Raw genomic sequence first — 27,865 nt, 5'->3', positions numbered from 1 at the left:
CTATGAAATTAACTTCAGCTGTGACAAAATATATCTAATAATATATTTAACTATAATATATATCTCATTAAAACAATGAGCTAAAATGCAACAACAATGGAGAGGAATTGTCTTTACTTTTAGATACATCCCATTACTACTCTATAGAGCTTATATTGATCTTCATGAAGATGAAAGTCAGAAACATGATGGAAGAAAGAAATCATCAGAACACCTTTGTCTGGGGAACAATCAGACAAGAGATGCGTTCTTACCTCTAGGCATTTATTAAATATCAAAACACATTAAATTACAATTTACAACTGACCTTATCTTTTAAAACAGATCTGGATGCCATTTATAAAAGTCATGTGAACAGTTCTGAAATCCTAACAAACTCCTGTTGACTTATAGGCGAAAGAGTTCATCAGCTGTCTCATCAGTAGTCTTCAAGCTGAGTGTGAAGCCCTGAGAAAAGTTGTGGCACAACAGATTCACAGGAAATCAGCCAGCACCATTAAAGCGAGAGGAATTTAAAAAAAAGTGTAAAATCCAGTGTGCAAAGTACAAAAAGAGTGACAGGACTGCATGACTTCAGTCCAATCAAGATAAGCAAACAGGTTAAAACATTCATATATGGCACACATTTGGATAAATATTAAATCTTGATTTATTATTCTTTTTGTTTAAAATGTATTAAAATGTCTTTTGTGACCTGCAGGAGTCCAGTTAGAGCTTAAAGTGGCTCATGAGACTTCCATATTAAAGTTTTCCATGACAGTAGTGGTCAGCAGGTCTACACCATGTACCGAGGAAACACATATCTTCTGTTTTGTCATTTAAAAACAAACAAACAAACAAACAAACAAAAAAACTGTGCTGATGGAAATAATCTGAGTAACTTGAGATGAGACGCCTTGCTTTGTGAACTGTTAGTGGTTTGGGACTTCAGTGCTGACGGTAAACTGAGCAGAAGCAACATGAAGCATCAAAACAAGCATCTCAGACATTAAAAAGATAATTAAGGCAACTCTTTCAGTCCCTCCTCTGTGATTGTTAAAATGTCTTAAAGTGTTTGATAAAAGTGGCGTTAGTTTTCAGAGGAAGTCGCTCCTTCCGCTTGAGGTCTGTAATGTCACTTTTTACTAAGGCCCAAGTTCGATCAGCTGATCTGAGCTGGAGCCTCAGCACCTGTCCAATCAGGCTCTGGTGTCCTTGTAACTTGGCAGCCTGAGGCTCCCAAGGTCAAACGTAACCTCACCCATTGAATGTGTCCTGGGTTTACAGTAGCAGTGGTGTGTGCTCTCCCACCGGCTCAGTGCGCATGGTGAGCTGCCGCACTCGTGCCAGGAGGCGGCTGGGCAGAGAGGGGAAGTGGTGGCTCGGGTCCAGGACGTTAGTTTTACGCCGCTCGCGTTCTTGCTGCCACATGAGGTACGGGCTGGGCGGGAAGAACGGCCGGGAGCGCTCGCGGTAGAGTTGCAGTACGATGCCGCACACGCTGAGCACCACCCACACTGTGATCATGACGTAATCTGGTCAAAAGGAAACCAGAGAGTTTTAGTTGAAGTCCAGTAACTCAACTTTGCCAGCTTTGCTGAGCTCTTGACATTCACTCGTGTACTCACCGATGGTTTGAAACGGCACGTCAGTGAACACTGCACTGAAGGTGTTGTTGAGCAAGCGCTTGAGGATATTCAGGGTGATGTAAGAGAGGCTTGTGTAAATGTAGGCGTTGACAGCCAGAACCACAGCGTAAGCGCCAACGATCCCACATGTGGTGATGTTTCCCTGAAACACACACATGATTTTTACTGTTTGAGCTATGAAGGCTTGCAAAATCAATGCTGCACTCTGTGTGTTGTAATTGTGCTTTGGACCGTGCCATTTCTCCAAAAATAGTGAATTTATCTTGTGAGCACACTTGTTCGATCATTTTGGGCTGTGTAACTTAAATTATTATTATTATTGTACTTTATTGAGCCCCGTGGGGAAATTGCTCTCTGCATTTAACCCATTCACTCAGTGAAGCAGTTATATAAAACTGAAATTATTATTCTAGCCAGGCAGCAATGCAGCAAAGTGCGAAGTTGATTGAAACAGGACATGAATGATGAATGAAATAATGATGGATTAAGCACCATTAGACCCTTACAGTCTCTGGTACCTGCTGTTGACCTAAATGTCATTCTTGACATGACCACCAGGTGACGCTAAAAACCTTTAAACACCTCCAGCTTCTGAAGCGTTAAATCAGTTACCTCTCTGGGCCAACGCACGAAAAAGAGTGGAACGATGAGCGTGACGCAGCAGAACGTCACCCAGAAAACAGCGTCGGATTTCCTGAACACATCGATGTCTCCTGCAGAAAGACCACGACACACAGAAACTTATGGAACATGAAGCGTTTAACAATAAGCTGTAGCTTTTTCTCACGGTACTGAAGAGTCAACGACACACAACAAAAGCCAGATTTATTCCGTACCTAATGGAGTGAAGAGGACAACGGAGGCGAGGAGGAAGCCGAGCATCAGGCCGACCACAATCACGACCACGGCCACGACTGAACCGAAACGCCACCATATCATGACCAGGATGATCCCGCCCACCACGCCGAGCACAGCCGACAGGGTCAGACGGACTGCACAGAGAAAGACACAGACAGCAGTGAAAAGCATGAAATGCTGCACATCATGTGAAAGTACTGAAAGCCTAGAATCCCCCCCCGACTTACTGTCATAGTCCAGCTCTGTGGTCCTCGTGATGAGGATGAAGAACAAAAAGGCTGCAAAGCTGAATCCCATGCAAAACAGCTCTGTGGGGTTCAGGAGAGGTGGAAACAGGGCCCAAGAAACAAAAGTCAGAGGGAGGAGAGAGAAGAAGAACCACACATAAGATAACAGCAATTCATTCTCTTCACATTTCACACAAACATTGTTAAAGCTACTGAAATTCCAGCTCCTGGGACGTCATGAAGCCTCGTGCTCCGGAATAACAAATTCTCCTCAGACCGAGGAGACATACTGTGTCTGTCATTATCAGATTAATTAGAAGCACTGGCAGCAGGGGCCGATCACAGTGATGGGTTCAGTTTGGAACAAATGCATTTGTTCGTGACAGGCCAGGGAGACCACATGAGAGGCACGCCACTGCTAAAACCCACCGACTGAAGAGTGAAGGGCTGAGAAGATGTTGCAGCAGCTCTGTGTGCAATTGAGGCTTTTTCTTTGTTTAGTTTCTATGATGAAGTTATCTTTTTTTTTTTTTAAAACAGCTTCTGACCCCATAATTCTCTCTGCTGACCATGTAACGACCCGTGATGGGAGGCTCTTGTTTATAAAATAAACAACTGGCAGAGAGCTTCAGAGTCTAGAGAGGAAGCTTTAAAGGCTTAAGACTAAAGAGTGGCTGAAACCTGAAGTTTCATCAGCTACAAAGATGACGATGTGGACCGATCGATACCAATAAAGTTACTGACACAAATCAACAAAAAAATCTGACTCACGCTGGATTAGTATCCTGCATTCAGAGCTATATACTCACAAATGTCCTGACTGTAGTAGTATTAATACTACACAGACTGACCATCATGCACTGGGATACTGTAGCACCAAAGCCACACAAAACAAGAACTAACTACTCACCACATTTAAAGAACCGATGCCCAAAGAAGCAGACAAACAGCCCTGCCAAGCCAGTGATGGTGAAGAAGATTTTTGTAGATATCTTCCCTGAAAAATCATTTACAAACCGCAGTTAAAATAAATCAGTCATTTATACAGTCAGAAATCCGTGCTTCAATAGCATCGAGTTTTCGACAGAGCTCAGAAGCTCACCTAGAGTTTGGCAGCTGTCTAGAGTGGAATTGAAGCTGCAGGCGTAGGTGTGGGCGGGCACGTAAGAGGCCGAGGTGTTCAACAGCGGGTCTCTAACGATCACAGAGTAGATTATGCCCTGACCGGGGATGGAGTTGAAAACCATCGAGCTCACATCTGTCGATTCCAGCGTCATGACCTGCGGGGAGACACAGAGAGGAAAAGGCAGGAGACTTGTAAACACGCAGCTCCGGCACATTCGACTGCTAATCTTCGGCATCCGCTGCGTTCACGTTGCATACCCGTTTGCCGTTCTCCATCATGCCCTGCTTGTCGGCCACGGCCTGAAAGCCGGTGAACAGGCTGCGCTCTGACAGGTCATTCTCAGGCAGGAAGTACTGGTAGATGTCGTACTGCAGCCGCCAGCGCGTGTCGGCTCCTGTGGATTGGCTGCAGGCTGGAGGAGCTCCATCTCTGACGGACAAGAGCAACATACATTTATCTTTGGATCACCACAATTTAGTTTTCATTTTTTCAGAGTATTACATTTTTTCAAAACCTGTAGCACAGCTAAGACCTGAATCTTAGCTTAGAGGGAGTGGTCACCAGGCCGACTGATCACATGATATAATAACACATAACTCCAGTTAGACATGTCAGACAAGAAGAGTTTCTAACGCATCACTAAACCAACCTTTAGTGTTTAAAGTTAAACCACTCTAGCAACTATATCAAAACCATTTACCATGTTACATGCGTGATGCTTGAAATATAAAAAAACCCAACAAAACAAAAACAAAAAAAGTGTGACACTGTCTAACAAACATATTATCTACAAGCAAATAAGATGCATGTTTTCCCCCCGAAACCTTTCACATTAAAATTTGAATAGAGTCTCCACAGACCAAACAGGAAATGACTGTGTGTAAGTGAGCAAAACCATTTCAGGACAACTCTGTGGCACTGATATACAAAGCAAAGCGTGAGAAGGTGAGGCTGTGTGTGTGTGTGTGTGTGTGTGTGTGTGTGTGTGTGTGTGTGTGTGTGTGTGTGTGTGTGAGAGAGAGAGAGAGAGAGAGAGCACGAGATCATTTCAAAGAAAACAAACGGAGGTGGTTTGACGATAGCGCGCGGCAAATGTGATCTCTGTACAGAGCCGCTGATGCCTGTGGCTCAACAGGCTGAACAGGAAGTGAAGAAAACAGTAAGAGTCGGTGTCATGTGCTACCTCTCATATCCCAGGTTGGCAGGTGCAAAACGGATCGTGGTCTCATAGAGATTGTAGTGGATGTAGATGTTTGGGTCAATTTCCAGGTCAAACTCCATATTGCACGCTCCTGGAACTGGATCTGACACAGAACACATTCACTGTTAGACGCTGGACTGGACGTGGTGGGCCAATAGGAGGAAGGCTGAGAGTCATTCTGCTATGTCAACATGACTTATTAAAATAGGTTTCAACACCCAGTGGAGGTAAACCAAATCAGTGCGAATACAAGCTCGTGGTCGGCTCAGGTTTCCTCCAGTGACAATCACACTGTGCTGACATGGTTTGTTTTAGTTAATGTCCAAAGTTTTTGCTTTCTTCTCCTTTTACTTTCCTGTTCTGTGCTTCTCAGGCAACATTCAAAGACAGTGAAACAAGTCAGAAGAGAAGCACACTGGTGTATTTTGTACTGGAGGACAGTTCAAGTGTTACCGGTGCTGGAGTAGGAGAGGATGACCCCGGTCCCTGCCACAGTGTTGCCATCAGGAGAGGACAGGAACAAGGTGAGGGACGTTTGGTCCCGCCGGAGAGCCGACACGAGCCCCGAGTCCACCGCAGTCAGGGAGAGGCCCAGGCCCGGCATCTGATCCGAACAGAGATATCAATTAGTAAGCAGATAATATGCAGAGGCACATGCTGTGCTGTTTAGAAAACATAGAAGTGCTCCCATTCATGGTCTGACCTCATGATGGTGCTTGAGGAAAAAATTCACCAAGCATTCAACTTCATGGTGGTTATAGATGAGAGACTGTGGATTACCAAAGCCATCAGGCCCTCATCTCTGAGGACCATGAAACATTTCCATGCAAACGTGGGTGAGATAGTTCTGTCTTGACCAAAATGATGTACAGTCTGATCTCAAACTAAGGTGGTGACGATCCCCTGCCAGCTTAACCTACATAAACACTTTCTCCTCTGAACGTCTCAACACACTTGGTTCTTTGTTTGGTGGATTAGTGTGAACTTGCCAGCGATTATGATTCACTGCAGACTCAGGTCCTAACAAAGTTAAACACCTTAAATGCTGGTGTCTGTCTCCAAAACAAGAGGAAAGAAAACATTACTCAACTTGTGCTATGAAAAAAAAAGGACATACATTCCAATAATAGAGCTCCTAAGAAGAATGACAAACATTTTATTTTAAGAGTCAGATCTTTAGGCCTAGGAAGCACCGCTACAGTAAAAAAAAAACAACTTCCTTCTGCTCTGATTTCTAGTTGGTACAATGGCTCTGTTCTGTGACTTTCACACTCTTCTGTCAGAGCAGTAAGACCTCCTGTAGAAAACAGAGCAGGCATCAAAGAAAGCAGATATGAGACTGATTGAATCAGCATTAAAACATGTGTCGGGGTGGGCGTGGTCTGCAAAGCAGCTTGCAGATGTCCTGTAGTTTTAGGATAGAGCTACGTTTGTGAACAATACAACAGCTACTTCATTTGGAAATGAAAGCTGCTTGTGATTGAAGAGATTGCTGACATGAAGAAAACTCCCTTTCTCTCCTTTAACTTTGCATTAAATTGACTTCTTACTGTAAATGTTTTTTTGTTGTTAAAACGTCATTAATTTGAATTTCACTGCCTTTGAGAGCAGGACGAATCAAACACAGGCGTGTGCTACATGGTATACCACATCCTGACCTGGTGAGCGCTGCGTTCACATGAACAAGCTGGTTTAGCGTTAGAGAATATGTTGTATCAAAGCAAAAAATACATTATCGCACGGGTTAGAGCGCGACATTATACGTGCTTCAGCACTGAGCCAGCAGAGTCTAATGAAAACCGAGAGACTTTACATTATCTGTACTGTGTTTCACGTGGAAAGATTTTTGCTTGTGACAGACAACAAATGGAAAAAGCTCATACTCAGGCAATGATCTGAATTACTATTGTGTGACAGGCCTGGCGGCATAGAAGATCTGCGCCCCCATGACATGGCTCTCAGTCCCACTGCTGTATAATAACTGCATTGTATCACCATCTCTTGTGGACACAGACGCTGCTGGAGTATGTAGAGATTCTCAAGACAGCACAGGCTCAACTTCAGTTGTGTCATCAGCCGCAGAGGTGGGGTCGCTTCAAACCCAACTATCACAAGTGAGTTAAAGTTTCAACACTTAAGTCACCAACAGGAAGTGGGTAAAACAGTGATATAATTAAGTGTAGGTTTGGTTTATGAAAGCATTTCCTTTAAAAATGATTAGTTTATCTGTTTTTATGCTTCTAATTGAAATAGTCAGTCACCAAAAACACTGACAGCTGATAAACAACGACAAATATAAATCAGGATCTTGTGGTTATCATGTCAAACAAGCCAGAGTTATAAAAAGGAAGAAAAAAAAGGAAACTGACAAAAGAGATAAGAATATAAAGGAAACTGATGTGCACAATCTGCATATTCACTTTTCATTAAGCTTTATCTGATGCTGTGTAAAAGCACACTTCCTGTTTTGTTCTTTCTAAATTTCTCTGTGCTTGTTTTTGGTGATTGCTGGTGATCTTTAAACTTGAGACATGTCTTAATGATAAGGCGAGTCTTCAATCACATGGATTTGTTTTTCTGGCCCTTTCCACTGTTGCCACCACCAGAAACGTAAATAAGGAAAGTTAAGCTAAACTACTTTCCATGCTCCTGTGTGCTGCATGGACCCAAACGGCGCTGTCTCCTCAGACTTCTGGGACTGACGCCAGAAGTTTTTCCCCCTGAGGAACGCCCCGTCTGCCACTCATGACCAGAGGACTGTAGATCAGCTGACTGCGGGTTCTCTCAGAGGGTCAGACGACCTCACTCACAAAGCCTCATTCATTAGCCAGATGTAGAACTAACTGCCCGTGATGCACTATGAAATAAGCCTCTGAGTTTATTTCCGTTTATATTTTAGCTGTGTCATGTGACCACACTTCTGAAGGATCACCCAATTTAGATTACACATCTGATTTGCTGATGTAACAGAAAACATCCCCTCTTTAACTCTTTGTAAAATGCACTTCACACACACACAGATCGAGAAAGAGCTATCACGTTTATTTCTGGGTTTGCTTATTGTGACAGTTCAGGTGGAAAGGTGGCCGGGGCTCCGAACAAGCCGAACGGAAGCGTGACGAATTGGTACAAACCATACGGAGTGGAGAAGGCAGTTTTTTCCTTGGACTCGGCAGACAAGGGAATCTGCCAGCAGCCCTTGGTTAAATCCAGTGTCGTGAAAAAACGGGCCGTGCCCAACCAGTCCAGGAGCCCGTCGACCCGGGCATGGGATAAGCATCAAAGGGTGACACTTCAGTAGGGGTGGGTTTTAATAATCGATTCATTGATTAAAATCGATTCTGGCTTGGATAACGTGATATCGATTCATTAAAATCCTGAATCGATTTTTTTTATATAAATGTATTTTGCCCAAAATTCCAGAATCTCAGGTGAAACGTCACAAAATTTTGACAACCACCGAACAGCTAAAACAGTAAATGAGAGCAGATACACGGCTTCTGCACAAAGACGTAAACACACAGCGCGGAGCCGCGGATCAGAATCAGTGAGATGTGGCCTTTCTCACCGACGGCACGGACACGGTCGGGGCTGAAAGCCGACAGCTCGCTGATTCTGATGTTTCGGCAGGTCCACGCTTTGTGTTTACGCCCTTTTTGCGCCGATTCTAAAGCTGTTAGTTTTATCTCTCTCCAAACAATATTGACTGAACCAGCAGCAAAAGAAGATCCAAACTACGCTTCACATACACATCGTCATGAATTCCCTCTGACTTTTGCTGTTTTGCTTCCACCACAATAAAAATCACACTTCATGCACAGCTCTCTCTCTCTCTCTCTCTCTCAGTGTACTTCAAGAACAGTTTCCTGTCTATCCCCGAAATCTGTGCTTGCTTGTTACGCACAAGACTACTATTATTTACAGGCTGTCGGCCGATGTTTTTTTTCCTTTTACTTACTTCCGAAAAGAAAACCTAATTTCTGCCGTTCAATAGGCTTCTGAACAAATTTAAACTTTTTAAAATTATGCAAAATGCAAAACACTTAGCGTGTCTCTAATAAAACCGCTGTAACTTCAGAGGTAATGTTCATATGTTTATTAATGGTTTTCTTTCGTTTTTGATGTACTGCAGAATATTTTTATAAAATCCAGGCCAGGAAAACCACCTTCATGTTTTTCTGTGTTTTATCTTCAGCTACTTTGACACAAAGGCATCTGCTGTGATGCTCACACCTTTGATAAAGTCTTGCGTGTGTCAGCTTCCTTTTTATAGATACAAAAATATGTAAATGTACTGATCTGAATTATAATATTTCTGACTGTCTGAGGCAAAATTTCCCAGATTCAAATCGAATTGAATCGAATTGAATCGATTCTAGAAATCAGTGACGATACCCAGCCCTACACTTCAGTCACCTTGCGATAGTCGACACAGAACCGTATAGACCCATCCTTCTTCACCACAAGAACTATGGGGCTAACCCAGATGCTGTGCGACTCTTCTATCACTTCCATTTTCAGCATTTCAGCCAATTCCCTCTGAACAATTTGTCGTTTATGTTCAGGAAGCCTGTAGGGCCTTGAACGCACTGTCATGCCAGGCTGAGTTTCAAAATGATGATCAATGAGAAAACAATATTTTCACGGACCAGCCTTTAAGGTGTCGCGGATAAATACAACAAAATAAAATTATAAGACCAAGACAAAAACTGTGGTATTATATATAATAATAAATGCGAATTCACTGTGTGATTGTGTAACTTTATTAGCAGCGTCCTCCTGAAATGCGCCAACAAAATTGAGTGTAACATCCTCCTCTCTGCCCCTTAATGCTCTCTGGTCGTTATGGTAACGCGTAAATATTTCTTTCAAAATCAGACGCACAACTACAACACGGGAAAAGACCCAGGGAGACCGAGTTGACGATAAAAACCCTGAAAACCATAAATTTCACACCTGAGCCTGAACTCTCACGGCCCAGCACACAGCCCGGGGGTCCCCAACCCCCGGGCTGTGAGTCATTTGGTCCGTGGCCCGCAGGTTGGGGACCGCTGGCTTAAAGAAACAGTTAAACAAACATGGAAACTGTACTTTAGCTGCCTTCACTAATTGTCATGACACGTTTCTGGATTCACAAAGGCCTGAGGACAGACCAATGACAGCTCAGCCAGCTGGTTACTAAAATCACTGTAAACTTCTTGTTTGCCACTCACATCCATCTAAATGAACTAATATTTACTTAGCGTCCGAGGAGAACACACTAAAATAAACAAATACCCACTATTACAATTTGTTGTATTTGTGGCTTTGTTAGTTTCAATGTTGTGTCCTAAATATATGCCAAATGTGAAGTATTAACACAATATATCTACACAGTTTTACTGAAGAATGTGGCTGAGTAAGAAATGGCAGCCTCAAAAGCTTTAAAACGATAGTGACAAAGCAAATCATATTAAATTGAATCAAATTAATATTTTTACAGCCATTTACAAAAAAACAGTTTTGATCTTGACAGCTTATCTCTGCTCGAATAGCAGCCGTGCAGGGAAATAATGGTACCCGCCATGAAGCTAAAGTTTAAACTTCAAAGTGTTCAGAAAAACATAACCATGTGACCTACGTGGCATCATCAGTGTGCTGCTGGCTTTCTGTTGAACAAGCAGGTTCATCACTGTACGGTTATTGCAATATTCGAATTTCAAATTTGTCTACTTGCCTACTGACAAAGTGATATTGGTGGCGTTGGTGCGTTTTTAATGGAGGAACAAAACAAAACAAAAAAGTTAAGCCTTTAAAAGGTGATGTCCCTGTGGGTACAGCCAACCTTTATATACAGTCTATTACTGATAACACCAGTTCTTTTTCATTTAATTAAGTAATATTTCAACAGCAGTTCTACTTGAGGGCACACTTTCACTGCTCTTTCCACCTCTTCACACCAGAGGTTAACATCTCAGCATTTCCTCACCCTTGTGTAGGAGATTGTTGCGTTTCGATGCTGCGTGTGGAACTGCAGAGTGATGAAAGCGACCTCTGATGGGATCGTGGACACCACCGCCTGCACCGTCTCATTCTGCGAGATGCTCACGTTCTGGAACCTCCCCGGCAGGAAAATCACCCGGTCTGAGCAAGAAAGGGGAAAGTGTGATTTATGTATTCTGTAAGTCAGGATTTTTGGTTCTCTTTTAGTCACATCACTCACCACCCGGCCTGCTCGCCAAATTTAGACTCATAAAACATGTCTTCTTCTTCTGATCATCTGCTTACATGACTACTGGTTTTCGTTTTGTTTATGTTCTTTCTAACAGATCTGCGTTATTCCATAAAACAAAGTTCCACAATAACTGGAACCAATCAGGCAGCCTATATCTTATCAGTGTCCTCACTTAACATCAAACTACAGGCTGAAGTTTCCTTACTGGCCATTTCTGACTCATTCGCCTGATTATATATAACCCACTGCGGTCTAAGCTCCGGTGAAGACCTCTAATTCTAACCATAACTGAAGGCAATCAGAATGAGGGTTTTTTTTTAATCATAGGCCAGTGTTGATTACACTTAACAGTCGTATTTGAAATATTAAGACAATGAAGCATAATTCAGGCACCAAGACTGACAGCTACAAATGTGGCATCATACGGCCCTTTAAAAAGAACAGATTACACTGGAAAACAACTGTTTTTTTCCCCTCTTTGAAAGGTGATGCAGATACACAGAACAGACAGTGAAATGTGAACATGATTATGCCATTTTTATATTATTGTAGGGTCTTTACCTCACAATATAAAGCGCCTTGTGGCAACTGTTGTTGTGATTTGGCGCCATATAAATAAAAGTGAATCTTGGTAATAATTAAACAAACCAAACCAAAACACTGTGTTGGTAACTGCACTTGTTTTCAGTTAGGCCACACTTCTGGTTTTGTTGCACTCACACACAGCAATCTTCCACACTTCCTTAACTATTACTGCATAGTTCCTCAGCAGGAACTGTGTGGGAAGACTTCAAACATCGAAGACTGTGTGTTATGAGGACGAGAGGCTCACAATGTGTGAGGTAACTTTTTGCAAGATTCATTAAGTTGCTGTGTGAAAATCAAAGAATGTTTTGAAGTTTTCAAAACACACACAGCTCAGGATTATCAGTGCTTTTAGATTTATCATTCCTGACAGATCCTGCTGACCTGGTCAGTGATTTTAATTTAGCGCTTTGAGGTAGGGACAACATGACTGGTTAATTTCAAAGCAGGCTACACACACTGCAAAGGTGCCTACGCACTCCTGACATGCAGAAAGAACTTCAGCCTCAGGGCAGAGTCTGGTGTAACACAAGTTCAATCACTTTGCATCGTGTTGACTGTCATCTTTGCTTTTTGCATCAGCCGAACTGCTTAACTGACAATTATTGAGCCCTTTATATGTAATCATATTATATATATATATATATATATATATATATATATATATATATATATATATATATATATATATTACATTTGGATAAATTGATTTAGATGCACTACTTTCAAAGTAGCACCCCCTGGATGACAGTCTTACTTCTGCAATTTATGCAGAAGCAATTTAAATTCTGATTTCCTTCTTGTGGCTCGTCTAAGGTTCTTCTTATGGTAAGACCTAGCTGCCTCTTCCACCACATCTGAGACAGATTACTGTTTACATTTCCTGTTTGCAGATAAAATATGTAAGTAAGCTACCTGGACCTGTAAATCTCGGCAAACTCGTTAAGGACAGCTTTAAACGCAGAGCTTAACTCACAATAGGGTTAGGCACGACTAACATCCTGTGTACGAGCATCCCCTTATTTCAAACTTTAAACATAACCGAATTAAATTGTGTGGGATAAATAGACAGTTTTAGTCCGTTACATAGAATAACGCGTTAATTAGCTAGCTAATGCCATACAAGAGGGCAACTCTAGTGTCCTGCAGCCCAAACACAACACTACTAGTTTGAATATGATAGCTTTTTGATTATATACCATTTACATTTAAAGGTTTCTAAAACCGAAAGTCACTTTGCATCAGATTAGAAAGAAAAAAAAATCCTCTGGTAAGGCTACTCACTTTCTACCTGCGCTTCAACTTCATACACCAACTGAAGAAGCAGTAGCAGCAGCAGCGGGAACCAAATCCACCGAGACATTTTCCGCCTCTCTATTTTGAATTCTTAACAAACCCTTTTCTATCTGCTCCTCCGTAAAATCATTGGTAATGTGGCAGCGTCCCGTGTTTGGGTTGTAAGAGTCCCTGCAAACTCGAAAGCGACATGCTTGACTGACGTGAAAGCCTGCCTGAGCCGACCTTCTCCCTCTGCAGCTCTGACTGCCTAACGAAGCCACCGCGAGATTCTCGTCCTCCGTCCCGCGATATCCCCACCTCCCTCTGGCGTCACCAACCATCAACACGATCTCGAGTGACTTCGATACATCAAATTAAATGTGTCAATAATTAAATAAAACGTTAAACAATTAATTAACAAAATATATAAATGATGTATTAAATTAATTTCATTTCAAACATTTAAACAATTATTTATTTACAATTTAAATTCGTTTTAATTAATTAATGATGACTTTACCTCATTAGCCGTGTCTCAGTTCGATTAGATCTGTCCATCAGACCGTAACAAATCACAACAGGAGACTAATTGGCAGACACTATTTAATGTGCGCACAAAGCAGCACACGAGCTGCTCTTTACCAGCAGTTACATTTAAATTAAGTTTTCAAATATAAACCATAGAATGGGTGGATGCTTTCTAACATCCCTCTGGTGTGCCTTGCGTCTGCAGTAAAAAAATATGGGGAAAGATAACTTAAAGACTGCACCCAAGTCCAAATATGATGCAGTGTACTTCTACTTTTCAGCTGGTCTAAATTCTATTCCCCCAACACAAGTTGGATTGAAATAATAGCCAATTTATGAAAAGTTCTTATTACAGTCATCTCACTTTGTATGCAATAATACCACAAATATTCTCTTCCATCCTCTAAAATGCACAGACTGACTGCTTTCCAATAATATATATATATATATGTATATTTTTTTTTCTTTTTTTCAAGTAGTGGATAAAATTACTGAAAAATCTAATGATATAAATGTGCAACAGTGAAACAATGAAGCACTTGTTTACAAGCCTTTCAGTGGAGTATAACTACACTGTGGTTTGACAGTGTTGAAATTTTCTATTCCACAGCTAGCAGCAGATGCACCTCACCCTTTGGAGCAGATCCTCTGTGGATATGGTTTCTATTCCCGCCAGTGACAATATTGGTGGGAATAGAAACCACTTTTACTGACACGAGTAGTGAAAGTGAGAAGTTGTGTATCTGCAGGAGCAACCAAAACAGAACAAGAAACGTGTGACATTTGGAAGGTGACACAAACTCTACAGACAAATTTTCTTGCTTATAGATTTATTTGAACTCAAGCCCTTCATTTACTCATTTACACCTTAAAATGTTGCAGGCACTGCGGGCTTGTGCATGCTGCCAAAATGAACAAAACGTTACAGCAGTACCAAGAAACAAGAAAAAGAATAAAGGGAGGTGGTTGGCTCGCTGCTTGTTGCCCGAATCATCAGACAGGGATGCAGGTCTGGAGCAGCGATGTTCTAAATGCACCAGGAGACTCATCATCTGAAGTGGTCACGTGGTAACAGGCTGTAGACTCTGTACCCTACAGCGGCAGCAGTAGGTGGGCGGGTTTGGTGGGCTGCCCTGGGCTCTAACTTTTTCGTAAGCTCACGTCGGCACTGGTGAGCAGTGGCGACAGCGACGTGCTGTCTGATTGGTCGTCTCTCTTCAGAACCAGAAAAGCTTCCCGACTGATTCCCAGCAGCTCTCGGAGTCCATTGTTCTCCAACTGAAATACACAGAGATCTGCTGTGCTTAGTGCTGTGTTTAATGCAAACAAAAACAGAATGATTTGCAAATCCCATAAACCCAAATTTTATTGAGCACAGAGATCTCTCCAGATTCTCAGAATCTTTTGAAGATATTAAGCTGCAGATAATTAGATATTCAAAGTCTTCAGAATTATATGTTGACAAATGTTATTCTGAAATTGTTCCACAAGTTGCAGATGCCTTTTATTTTTTGCAGATTGATGAACCTCAGCACATCTTTACTTCTGAGAAACTCTGCCTCTTTAAAAGGCCTTTTTATACCCAATCATGTTGAGTATTAATCTTTATGCCAGTTAACCTAAAATGTTCCTCCATTTTTCCAGCTTTTTGTTGACCCCATCCCAACTTTTTTTATTTTTTTATTGCTAGTATTAAGTTCAAAATGAGCTACTGTTTTTCTTAAAATGCTACTTTTTCCACTACTGTGAATAAAATATGGGTTTATGATGTTTTAAGAGTTTAAAAGCTCACTGTTGACATCTGGTGGTTAACATGTGGAAACACTACAAATGGTTCTTACTGTCAAAAGCTAAAAGCACATAGCAATGCTAGTTAGCTAAATAGTAACATAAATCTAACTTTTATGGGATTTATGGATAATTTCGATCGATAGATAGATAGATAGATAGATAGATAGAGAGAGATATCTCTCTCTAACCCCCCCCCCCCCCAATTTTTTTTGCACATGTCGAGGAGCGTGTCAGGCTACATTTCACTGTGTGTTATACTTGTATAACTATGCATGTGACAAATAAAGAACCTTGAAAATAGAGAGGCAGGATGTCTAAATAACAAAGTAGGTCAAAGGGACAAAAACAAAGCTAGGAGGAAATGTAAATAAAAAGGCTCATTTTTAATTTAAATGCCCTGTTAAGATCTGCTTTGACATCTCAACTCAACATGAAGCTTTAGTTCATTTTTAAACTCCAAACTCACACTAAATATACTGTTTAAATAAATAAATGAATAAATAACAGAGCACATGAACATTTTTTAACTATGACTTGTGATCCAGTTTTGATTCCACCCCTCAGAGGCTTGATCATTTAAGTTTCTACTGATGACTTTTATTGGCATTTGTGTCAAGTGTCAATTTCTTTGACACTTGTGATCCTCTGTGTCACATGAACAGACATTTTTTTGGGTGGATTTGTAACTTCTGTGGATTTTTTGTACCTTCCCCTGGTCTCAAAGCTTTGGAACAACTGAAGTAATGCTGCTCGGCTTTTACCTCTAGCTGTTTAATCCTCTCCTCATCTTCACATATTCGCTCCTCATCCACCTCTATGGCTTTCCTCATCACGGAGGCCATTTCGTTGATCTTGTCTATGTGTGCTTGCATTTCCTGCAATGATTTTTTTTTAATGCACAAGAAAAGTAAAAAATTGCAGAATAATACATTAAAAGTACTTGCACCAGACACTGACCGTAGTATGCTGCTCCTTCAGCTGGGTAACGATGGCGGGGTCGTCTCTCTTACTGGCCATGAGAAGTCTGAACACCTGCTCCCTGTATTTGGTCATGATGAGCTCTAAGGCAGACTGGTGTTCTTCCAATGATGTACGCAGCTCTACATGAAGTATGAACACAAGTTTGATTTGCAGGAAGGATCAAATTCTAGCTTTATATTCCGCAAATCAAAGCGAAACTAAAAATGCACTGACTGAGAGTTGACATTGAAGGAAACTGCCTACCTTTGTTTTCCTGCTGGAGCTCCCTAATTTGCCGGTTTTCCTGCTGGATTCCCAGGACTAGACTGGAACGAGGCCGATGACGTGCAACCTCATTCAGGGCGTCTATCTCTTCCTGGTACTATCAATAAAAAGAACAAGCACACAAACCTTCAGTCTGAAATATAAAATGATAGATCATAACAATTAGAAATACTTTTTAAAAAAATGTTATTCCAGCTTTTCAAATGAAACTTCACGGATTCTACATCAAATGCTTTAGGCCTCACATTTCCCCAAGTTCATGTGACACCCTACCTGTTTCATGGCCTCTACTCGCTTGTTGAGATGTGTCGTCTGTTCGATTAACATCTCAGCAGCGTTGTCATGGTTGCGAAGCCTTTCCACTAATGATTTGGCATCTGCCAGGACCTTCTCTAAGGTACAGTTCATGCCTGAGGAAATACAAGTGATTCTTAAGAGGAGCTAGGACACGGTTGCTTGCAAACATAGTAGTCATCCACCTTGTCAATCCTTCTTTTCTTCCCTTAAGTATTACATTTGGTTAAAGCAATTATCCATTAGCAAGCTATTCATTATAGTGATGAATGACACTATTGAATTATATCTTATTAAAATAGCTTCTTTATTTAAAGGTAGGCTGACTTTGTATCTTAGTTAGACAATGGGGAAAAACTTTGGTCTATAATCTGTAGATACAGCAGCTGCAGTCAAGTGAAAGTTTTCTGGGAACTCTGAACAGTCCTATAAAAACCTATGTATATACCATGATGCAGTAGCTTTTTGCAAGCTACAGGGAGTGCAGAATTATTAGGCAAGTTGTATTTTTGAGGAATAATTTTATTATAGAACAACAACCATGTTCTCAATGAACCCAAAAAACTCATTAATATCAAAGCTGAATGTTTTTGGAAGTCGTTTTTAGTTTGTTTTTAGTTTTAGCTATTTTAGGGGGATATCTGTGTGTGCAGGTGACTATTACTGTGCATAATTATTAGGCAACTTAACAAAAAGCAAATATATACCCATTTCAATTATTTATTTTTACCAGTGAAACCAATATAACATCTCCACATTCACAAATATACATTTCTGACATTCAAAAACAAAACAAAAACAAATCAGCGACCAATATAGCCACCTTTCTTTGCAAGGACACTAAAAAGCCTGCCATCCATGGATTCTGTCAGTGTTTTGATCTGTTCACCATCAACATTGCGTGCAGCAGCAACCACAGCCTCCCAGACACTGTTCAGAGAGGTGTACTGTTTTCCCTCCTTGTAAATCTCACATTTGATGATGGACCACAGGTTCTCAATGGGGTTCAGATCAGGTGAACAAGGAGGCCATGTCATTAGTTTTTCTTCTTTTATACCCTTTCTTGCCAGCCACGCTGTGGAGTACTTGGACGCGTGTGATGGAGCATTGTCCTGCATGAACATCATGTTTTTCTTGAAGGATGCAGACTTCTTCCTGTACCACTGCTTGAAGAAGGTGTCTTCCAGAAACTGGCAGTAGGACTGGGAGTTGAGCTTGACTCCATCCTCAACCCGAAAAGGCCCCACAAGCTCATCTTTGATGATACCAGCCCAAACCAGTACTCCACCTCCACCTTGCTGGCGTCTGAGTCGGACTGGAGCTCTCTGCCCTTTACCAATCCAGCCACGGGCCCATCCATCTGGCCCATCAAGACTCACTCTCATTTCATCAGTCCATAAAACCTTAGAAAAACCAGTCTTGAGATATTTCTTGGCCCAGTCTTGACGTTTCAGCTTGTGTGTCTTGTTCAGTGGTGGTCGTCTTTCAGCCTTTCTTACCTTGGCCATGTCTCTGAGTATTGCACACCTTGTGCTTTTGGGCACTCCAGTGATGTTGCAGCTCTGAAATATGGCCAAACTGGTGGCAAGTGGCATCTTGGCAGCTGCACGCTTGACTTTTCTCAGTTCATGGGCAGTTATTTTGCGCCTTGGTTTTTCCACACGCTTCTTGCGACCCTGTTGACTATTTTGAATGAAACGCTTGATTGTTTCATGATCACGCTTCAGAAGCTTTGCAATTTTGAGACTGCTGCATCCCTCTGCAAGATATCTCACTATTTTTGACTTTTCTGAGCCTGTCAAGTCCTTCTTTTGACCCGTTTTGCCAAAGGAAAGGACATTGCCTATTAATTATGCACACCTGATATAGGGTGTTGATGTCATTAGACCACATCCCTTCTCATTACAGAGATGCACATCACCTAATATGCTTAATTGGTAGTAGGCTTTCGAGCCTATACAGCTTGGAGTAAGACAACATGCATGAAGAGGATGATGTGGACAAAATACTCATTTGCCTAATAATTCTGCACTCCCTGTATTGCTGCTGTTAAGCAGCAATAGGTTACATCAGTCATTTTCTATAAAAGTAGTCTTTTTTTATATGATGATCACTTTAATATTTTTTTAAACACGACTTAAATCAGAAATGCTTGATCTAGTTCTGTTTTATTTGTTCAAACAACAACACCGCGATATTGGTATTATACAATTTTAAAAATATCTGTAAACCAAGAAGTAACCTCAACTGAAGCGTCAGCTCTGACTTCGAAATACCAGCTAAAAATCATTCATTGACATTGAATCTAGGCTTTCTCCTCCTCGACCTCCCCTTACGTGTTTTAGGTGTCAGATTCACTTTACATGATTACTTTGGAAGCATATTCGTCTCAGCTATATAAAACGTGAAGGGGATTAGTATCTCAGTTTTCCAAATTCAGTTAGCTGACAACGTAAAACATATTTTAACAACACATACATACATACACAAGCTCGGCTCACTTATTAGCCAACTTACTAATCAGAGTTAAGCTTTCATGCAAATCCACTTACATGCTCGCATTATAAACGGGTGCGTATAACAAATCAGTGTTGCCATTCAATTTAGATAATGAATTAAAGAAACAAAAATGATCATACCTGGGGAAGCCACAGTACAAGACATTGGAATTGCGTTAACCCCGCTGCTACTTCCTGTTGATGTTTGGCAGCTAATATTAGCTAAAGGCTAACATTAGTCCTCATAAAGCACCCACAAACAGGCTCTAATAAAGATCCGTTCCTCGTTAAAATAGAAGATAATCTCTGCTGATATGAAAATATCGATTTTAACGCGTTTCAAGTTTGCTGTGAACCCAGTTGTGAGATGATAAAAGTAAGTAACCCAACCTATGACAACCAAGGTTCCCAAAATACCGAATATACCGCGAGATGTTTTATGTTCTCGCGACAGTTACGTCAGAAACAGACAATATGGCGGACCGGCTAACACAACTTCAAGACGCAGTCAATTCGGTAAGGCAAATGTTGAATATTTTAAACATTCTTTGGTAGAAGGAGGTGTTAAAAATATAAAATGCATCGTTATGTCGTTTAGAGTTGGTAGCTAACGCAAACCAGTGGCCCTAATAGTTTAGTAACGTGTCAACAACACGGGGTAGCTAACCATTATAGCAATTATAGCTAAAGGCCTGTGTTACTAAACGACCAAACCAGCTAAGTTATTTTAAACAATGAAGTGTTACAGTGTTAAAACGTCGTTTTGAGTAGCTTCATTGAACAAAATGATACAAAATAAATATATTTGGAAAGAAAACAGTGTTACTACAATACTGTGCAAAGGTAATTTCTTTATATTTGGCTTGCAAGGGACCAAATTTGCTTATTTTTTTTCAGTGGTCTTGAACAGATGTTGAACTTATAGGAATTACGAATGGAGAAAAGTAGGTCAGATTTTGATCCTTCATGTTGTACCAGCTTGCTAGAATACTGCAAAATCTGTTTTTGCCTTACATACTGTATTTCCACGTATTTTCTCCCGTTTCAACTATTTTCAACTCCCGCTGCAACTATTTGCCATTTTCCAAAACAAACAAACAAACAAAATAATAATAATAATTTAAGGGTGGTTCTAGACCAGGGATGTCAAACATCCTTTTACTAGGTGGCCTACATACAACACACTTTGGGCCGATCAGTGACACTCCCCTTTCTGTCACTCTCAGTCAGAACTTTAACTATACATTTAATCCCTGAGACATTGTAATATAAGAAAAAGATGTTGGTTTTAACAGTCCTTCTTAGTTTTTCTGCACAATAAAGAAAAATTTGTCAGTGTGACTCGTTGGGCTTAAATTGTAGGAAATAAATGTGCAAAAATAACAGAAAACGTTCTTTTGGCTTGTTGTGTAGACTGTCCTGTAATAATATATTTTGTAATGTGACCCCATTGTAAAAAGCATAGATTTCTATAGTAGATGGTTTAAAAAATGAACTTTCTCTCATTTAATTATTTGGGGGACGTTTTATCTTCAGGAGAAGCTGTAAAACTTATGAAAATACATTTAAAAGTCCAAAACTTAAGCACGCCTTCACATTTTCACAGTGGGTAAAATTGGATTCTGGCCTCCTTATGGTTGGCACTGGTAAACTATATATTATATTTTATAATTTAAAAAAAAAAAAACATACCTTGATAAAACTGGTAAAAGAAACCTCTTTAAATTTCTTTTGCCTGAAGTTTATGTTCTCATCAGCAGCTATTGTCTTGTTTAAACGACAGCGTAACCTATTACTGGTTTTGTTTTGTGTGTCCAGCTTGCGGATCAGTTTTGTAATGCTATCGGCGTCCTGCAACAGTGTGCACCTCCTGCATCTTTCAGTAACATCCAGACAGCTATCAACAAGGATCAGCCAGCAAACCCAACAGAAGGTTTGTGTGTTTTTTACTATGACATTAATTTTAACCATAGTTTTTATATCAGTTGATATTAGTTATTTGTCTCTCTATTGATATCTGCTTTTTAAAAGCTACTAAATATAAAAAAATAAAAATTCAAGAGGAGATGAGAGAAAAACTCATCAATGACGTTGCATAGCTTCTCCACCAGAGGTCACTGTGCAACTTCCCTATGGACAACATGTGTTTGTTGCCCATGCAATCAGAAACAGATTGCATGTAATTGCCAACTTGACCTATTGAACCTCAGACTGATATCAGTCAGAATGACTCTTATTTTATAGTAACATTTGTGGCAGGTTTTAATAACAGTGATGGGGGATGCTTGACAATCTCATTTTGCAGTGAGATTACTTTATCTCATTGGATAAAACAGATACTGATAAAGTTCAACTTTTAGGACATAAATTGTAGTATATGTTATTGCAATATTTAACATATCATATAATGTTGAAAATGACAGTAATATATTGTAAAAATGTGGTATCAAAGGGTCTCTGGTGATTTCCAGCCCAGTATATAGCTGTGTGTTGGTACATGTTATAGCTGTGTGCTGTCACCAGAGGGCAGTATAACAATTATGCGGAACAGTCTGTGAGCTAGACTTGTTTGCATTTGTTCAGTTTCTCCTTCAACTTCGACCCTGATACAGAAAAGATATGTCATAATATAAAAATAACTTCTTTGCAGTGAAATGAAACACGGTATTGAAAATTGTCTACGTATCCACTGTCTGTGTTTCTCATGCTGCTTTTTTTAATTGTTGATTATTTTTTGCCACTGTTTCCTCTTTGTGGTGAACTCCTCTGTTACTCCCTTTCCTGTTAAAGTGAACTCGTCAGCAAATTAGTTTCCAGTATTATCACTGTCAGCCAGTGCTACATGTGCTGTTGATCTCTTGGTGCACTGCACACAAGCATGTCTGTAGAGGTTGCATACCCAGATTCATCAGGCTACACTAGGGCTGCCACAAACGATTATTTTGATAGTCGACTAGTCACCGATTATTTTTGCGATTAGTTGACTAATCAGATCATGCATCCTTTGGACGTAAACCTTACAGCTTATTGCACCAGCAGCATCTGCTGTCATATAACTATCATTAGCTTACAGCTTTAAATGTGTAAGGTATGTGCTAACTAAAAATAAAGACAAGATGATAGTTTATTACATTTTAATGAAATTTGCAGATTGTTTTGGTGAAGTTTAATAAACTCAGCCGTCTGCTCCTTGCTATCTAAAATATAACAGGACACCGGAGTATATTCTCGAGCATCTCACACTTCTGATAATCAGTTATCTTCTTGACGTTTATTCAGCTGTGTAAAAACTATAACTTTAATTGCAGCCAAACCGATTTACTCAGGAACAAATAAAACACTGAAAAAAGCCAAACAATAACATTTTTAAGTTCTCTAAGTGACTTGTATATCGTGTTTAACCTGAGTAGCGAAAGACGGCGGTGGATTTGAAAACGATTTGCTGGGAGTCCGGTGTTCTCACCGGCTCTAGTGAGCCTTGAACCCTGGCTAGCTATCGAGCTGGTGGGTAACAGACGTCTCTGAAAACGTTGGAGCGCTTTTAAAAATATGTGGTGTCTTGATAAACTGAGCAGATATTTGAGGTTGATACAGTTACAGTCTCGCCTGAAAATATGTTAAATGTTTATTTTGTGACCCAGAAAAAATAATAAGAGTAATATTAACACTAACTAGCTGTTGCCATTGTTGGAAGCTGAGCAGGGCCGCGCTATGAATTCTGGGATAGGTTGGGCCACGAAGTATACACCTGACCCATCCTTCAAATCTGGGGAAATGAAGGGCGCATTTGTCGGCCGCATTTGTCGGAGTCTTCGAATTCGGACAGTCTTCGTCGTATCACTGTAACGTAATCGGCCTACAAATGGGGGCACAGTAGGATGCAGTTCCTGAATTTGGACTCGGCTACGATACCGGACACTACTTCTTCTTCTTCGGGGTTTAACGGCAGCTGGCATCCTTGTACATGCAGTGCTGCCATCTTCTGTTTGTCTGTTATTACACTCTTAAATGCTACTACTTATTCCCGCGTCTTTTGGGATCTTACAAAGCTTCAAACGACGCGCGACTATTAAATTAGTTGTCGACGATTTTGATAGTCGACGTAATCATGACTAGTCGACTAATCATGGCAGCCCTAGGCTACACGGACAAAATCTTATGCAAACTGACATAAATGCAATACAGACTGGCTTACATAATGTGGAACAGCTTGTTAGCTTGAAAAAATTTGTCTGAAACAGGAATGAAAATGTCCACATTGGTGCTTTGTACAGTACTCCCCCCTGATCATACAACACCGGGTCTCCATCACTACACCTACATATCATTCATGATGAGTGTCTCTCTACAACTCAAATGATTTAGTTTCACCACTTTACATTTTACTCAATATTTAGTGACATTTTATCTTTTCACTCTGAATATTATGGTATATAATGATTTTTCTCTTATAAAAAAGGGGGGGGAGGGGGTACTTTCTGTGGTTCAACAGCACGTAGAGTGTGTGTTTGTGTTCTGTTATTATATATATATATATATATATATATATATATATATATATATATATATATTTTTTATTTATTTATTTATTTATTTTTTAATGATATGCAGGATCATTCACCTGTGTTTTGTTTCTCGTGATCTCTGTTTAGAGTATGCCCAGCTGTTTGCAGCCCTTATAGCCCGAACAGCCAAAGATGTGGATGTACTCATAGACTCGCTGCCCAGTGAGGAGTCCACAGCAGCTCTGCAGGTCAGCACATTCATAAGTATCACCGACTATTTCACATGTGTATATATGTATTTCAATGTATTAATTCTATTTTCCCGGACATAAAAAAAAAAAACTAATTCAAGTAGAGGAGCACTGTTAGTATGTCTAGCTATCAGTCAGCAGAGGGAAGTGTGTTTTGTGTGTAAGCAAACTGTTTATAGTCTATAGTGAAATATGTTAAAGACAACAACAGTCATTCTTGTGTTGATCTCTCTCCCGTAAATAGAAAGATACATGGCATCAAGTGTCACTTTCCTGTGCACTGCTTTCTGCTATTAGATTAGACTAGAATAGATTAAAGAACAGAAAATTGAGAATAGGATGTTTCCCAGCAAGCATATTTGAGTGCAATACACAGTACTGCCAGTGAGCATTTGTAACACAAATATCTTTGAATGACATTAGTGGTACTTGGAAAACTTGCTAACTTTTTGATCTGTTTCCAGAGACTTTTATCAGTAGACAAAAAAGCAAAAACATCTCTTTTAATATTTTATGGCCTTCACTCAAGAGAGGAACGATAAACACCACGGCTGGAGTGTTCCGATAACGAGATTATTTTGAGGAACATCCATTAAGTAAATGGTAAAGCTCACTTAAACCAGTTAAAACTGCCAAATTGGTAATGTTTGGGAAACTTAGACTCTGAGTACACAGGGAAGGGGGGAGTTTCCCTGCATAGAGGAAGTTTTAGTCTGAGCCAAAGGAAAATCACCAGCATTGTTGTTAAATGATTTCTCTAAAAGATTCATGGATCTTGGCAGTATGCACATTTTTGCTGATGACGTGACTAATAATTGTATATATTGCTGGAAAATTAGGTATTTAAGAAACAAAAAACAAACTTTCATTGCTTTTAATCTGCATGGACCAATCATGCTTAATGTCATTACAAGCTCCAAATGCCTTTTCTGAGCCGAGTAGGTGCTGCTCTTTCTCAAACAAGTATGATATTTATCTCTAGGTAATGTTATAAGAAAGTAAGCCATCCTTACAGGCAGCTCATGTCATTTCTAGCTTTTTATAAGTCGGAGCAGTAGTCGTCAGTCTTTCTGAAAAACAGCCGAGCAATATTGTATAATCAGTGGTGTTGGTTCTTTGTGCAAGGATACTTCTATCTTCATGCGGACCACAGGGCAGCATTTTTTTTAGATATTAGTGCTGTCAGATGTCAGTGGAATTTTGTGAATGAGACTTGCACAGCCCAGAAGTTCTAGTTTCCCTGTAGCTCTCTGAGGGCCGACAATACACGCAACTGGTTTTAGATATAAAGTAAAAAGACATCTGTCATACAAAGCTGTTAGAAATGATCAGCTGTAAGACCACGTCTCAGGAGACTTTCTGCACACATTGCGAATCATGCATGGAATCTCGTCACAGTCTGATGGCAGCTTTTGAACCGTGAAACAGAACTTGTACAAAGTGGTTCTCATCAACTATTTAAAAGTTGCTCACACACACCACCTGCGTTGTGTGGGGATATTGGGTGTACCAGGTGGGAATTCTTTTATTATTCAGTCAGTTATTGTGAGATCTGATGCTCCCAAGTTATACACAATTAAAGGAAACCTTCACTCAGTTGTTATCAGTTATTTGACGCTCCACAAAAGGGAAAATAAAAACACCAAAGCTGTTTTCATTAAATCTGACTGACTGTGACCTCTCATCAGGCGGCCAGTCTGCGGCAGCTGGAGGAGGAGAACCATGAGGCAGCAGCTCGGCTAGAAGAGGTGGTTTACCGCGGCGATATGCTCCTGGAGAAGATCCAGAGTGCACTGGCTGACATTGCCCAATCTCAGCTCCGCACCCGCAACGGGGCACCCAGCCAGCCATCACCGGCTGAATCCTGACCCGAGGAATGCATAATATGATTCTGGACAATTTTCAGTCTTTTCAGCTATTTTTATTTTCTTTGCCTTCAGCCACAATAGGCCATCGTTGAAACTGCCAAACATGGTGTGTGTTCACATGTCAAATGTGTGAACATGTAGATGCTGAAGCGGTTCTGTGTGGATGAGGTCATCTTTATGTTTTTTGTTTGTTTTCTGCAGCTCAGCTAAAGAAGGATGAAGGATGGTGTCTTTACATGCACACGGATCTTTTTTTTCCTTAAATTTTTATTTTAAAAAAACAAAAACAACTTTTGTGGGCCTGAGGAGACCAATCTGACAGGTGTTATGTGATTTATGTACACTATATGTTATATATTTATGTCAGATTTTGTAGATATTGATAGCTCATCTCTCTGAGGTATTTTCTTTTTTAAATAAACCGTGGACAGCCACATAAGTGTTAATAATATTCCTTTTTTATATAATTTGCAAACTGTTACCACAAGCGTTTTGTACACGAACCATGTGGGTGATGTTAATTGTTGGAGTTTGTTTGTGGCATTGCATCAGTTTCATTTTTTTCATTGGAACTGATACACTAGCAGAAACTGACATGACGTACTGCGAGCCTTTACCAGGAAACAATTACAATTAAAGAATGACCACATTTCAGTTCATGTGACCTTTAAAGGAAATTCTGATGGACACAGCTTTGAGGAACTAAGCTGTGGCTCTTGTATATTTCATAATGTGTTTTGACAAAAACAATAGTGAAAGGAAAAAAAATTTTAAAGGAGGGGAAAAAACAACTCCATAATCTGGTTCTATCGACGGTTTGAAACGTTTCAGTAAAAGGCATGAAAATTTCACATTACAGAAAGTTATGTATATGCGTGTGTTCTGTTCTAACTCCTAGTTAGTCTGATACATCATATTTAAAAAAAACCTAAAGAGCAAAAATCACCTTTGTCACATTTGCAACTAAAATATTTTCACAAGTCATGCAGTGCAATCTTGATTTTTGCAAAACAAATGCTTTCATATTGGCTGAATCCATTTCAGACTGAACTTTGTGAAACCCAGGCTGCAGGCCAGAGACTTTATAGCCCAAATCTAAATATAGGTGCTGTGTCACAGCTCAGTGGGCCCCATTGATGTGAGAAATATAAAAACAGCCTTGTCTGCTGGCCACCACACCCAGACGTGTTAGCGGGACCCACCCGCCTGTCTGCATGTTGACATCATGGTCCTAACAGTAAAAGCACTTAACCCGCCCGAACGAGGAGATTTATGACAGCAAATCTTCACCTGCCCTGGTTTGGTCAACAAAACTTTGTCTGTGCTCAAATTTTGTTATCTGCGTTTTCATTCACATGTGATTAGTGTAGCTTCTCCCTTTAATGTTCTTTGTTTATCCCAAAGGTCTATAGGACAATCTACAAGGAAATGAAAGAGTCCAGATAGGATGAAGACATTTCTAAGCACCACTGATGGGATTATTAAGGAAACAAGTCCGTTCCTTTTTGAAGGGCTCTACTGTAACAATGTTGGAATGCGGACACATTTATTTCGGTTTCTAGTTTAAACAATGAGCACTTTTTAAAGGGTTTGTAGGCAGACAAGCTGTTATCATCTCAAACTGCTATGGCAAAAGTCTCAGATTGTGCCTTAATAGAAAGTGCTATAAATGTGGACTGTGTAACTTTTATCTTATCATACTTTATTACGTTCTATCTGGTTTATTGCCACTAGATAAACGTTGTCCAATAAAATATCCGTGTGGTTT

General features: G+C 40.3%; 3 protein-coding genes across 3 annotated transcripts; 1 reads left to right on the top strand and 2 right to left on the bottom strand.

The window, feature by feature from the left end:
- Positions 1-243: 243 nt before the first annotated feature.
- tm7sf3 (transmembrane 7 superfamily member 3) lies at positions 244-13,388 on the bottom strand. Its single transcript, XM_085436765.1, has 12 exons — positions 13,124-13,388; positions 11,009-11,163; positions 5,494-5,644; positions 5,023-5,143; positions 4,097-4,268; positions 3,816-3,993; positions 3,624-3,710; positions 2,714-2,794; positions 2,465-2,620; positions 2,241-2,341; positions 1,608-1,770; positions 244-1,514 (listed from the first exon to the last, which is right to left on the bottom strand). The coding sequence occupies exons 1-12, from the start codon at positions 13,200-13,202 to the stop codon at positions 1,261-1,263; spliced, it is 1,698 nt and encodes a 565-aa protein (XP_085292891.1). The 5' UTR covers positions 13,203-13,388; the 3' UTR covers positions 244-1,260.
- A 1,053-nt stretch (positions 13,389-14,441) lies between these two features.
- fgfr1op2 (FGFR1 oncogene partner 2) lies at positions 14,442-19,674 on the bottom strand. Its single transcript, XM_085436482.1, has 6 exons — positions 19,615-19,674; positions 16,955-17,091; positions 16,661-16,778; positions 16,394-16,536; positions 16,198-16,311; positions 14,442-14,923 (listed from the first exon to the last, which is right to left on the bottom strand). Exons 1-6 carry the CDS (start codon positions 19,637-19,639, stop codon positions 14,786-14,788), a joined length of 675 nt encoding a protein of 224 aa, XP_085292608.1. The 5' UTR covers positions 19,640-19,674; the 3' UTR covers positions 14,442-14,785.
- Positions 19,675-19,904: 230 nt separating this feature from the next.
- On the top strand, positions 19,905-27,079 carry med21 (mediator complex subunit 21). Its single transcript, XM_085436483.1, has 4 exons — positions 19,905-19,989; positions 21,292-21,406; positions 24,126-24,226; positions 25,918-27,079. Exons 1-4 carry the CDS (start codon positions 19,906-19,908, stop codon positions 26,095-26,097), a joined length of 480 nt encoding a protein of 159 aa, XP_085292609.1. The 5' UTR covers position 19,905; the 3' UTR covers positions 26,098-27,079.
- Positions 27,080-27,865: the final 786 nt, after the last annotated feature.

Source organism: Copadichromis virginalis, linkage group LG17 (genome assembly GCF_057382275.1).
Source record: "Copadichromis virginalis isolate Kocher_CV1m ecotype Utaka linkage group LG17, C_Virginalis_male_GT1.1, whole genome shotgun sequence".
In the NCBI taxonomy this organism is placed as follows: Eukaryota; Metazoa; Chordata; class Actinopteri; order Cichliformes; family Cichlidae; genus Copadichromis; species Copadichromis virginalis.
Note: the sequence above shows the minus strand (reverse complement) of the source record. Positions and strands in the feature narration are given on the sequence as shown.

Bases quoted from the DNA above. Each gene is read 5' to 3' on its own strand.
- fgfr1op2 (XM_085436482.1), bottom strand. From the start codon at position 19,639: ATGTCTTGTACTGTGGCTTCCCCAG. The intron at 16,537-16,660 runs GTAGGCAGTTTC...TACTTCATGTAG, and splicing joins GCTCCAGCAGGAAAACAAAG to AGCTGCGTACATCATTGGAA. The intron at 14,924-16,197 runs GTAAAAGCCGAG...TGTGTATTTCAG, and splicing joins AGAGGATTAAACAGCTAGAG to TTGGAGAACAATGGACTCCG.
- med21 (XM_085436483.1), top strand. From the start codon at position 19,906: ATGTTTTATGTTCTCGCGACAGTTACGTCAGAAACAGACAATATGGCG. The intron at 19,990-21,291 runs GTAAGGCAAATG...TTGTGTGTCCAG, and splicing joins TTCAAGACGCAGTCAATTCG to CTTGCGGATCAGTTTTGTAA. The intron at 21,407-24,125 runs GTTTGTGTGTTT...ATCTCTGTTTAG, and splicing joins GCCAGCAAACCCAACAGAAG to AGTATGCCCAGCTGTTTGCA.
- tm7sf3 (XM_085436765.1), bottom strand. From the start codon at position 13,202: ATGTCTCGGTGGATTTGGTTCCCGCTGCTGCTGCTACTGCTTCTTCAG. The intron at 5,144-5,493 runs GTAACACTTGAA...GTTCTGTGTCAG, and splicing joins CCTCTCCTACTCCAGCACCG to ATCCAGTTCCAGGAGCGTGC. The intron at 3,994-4,096 runs GTATGCAACGTG...GTCTCCCCGCAG, and splicing joins TGATGGAGAACGGCAAACGG to GTCATGACGCTGGAATCGAC.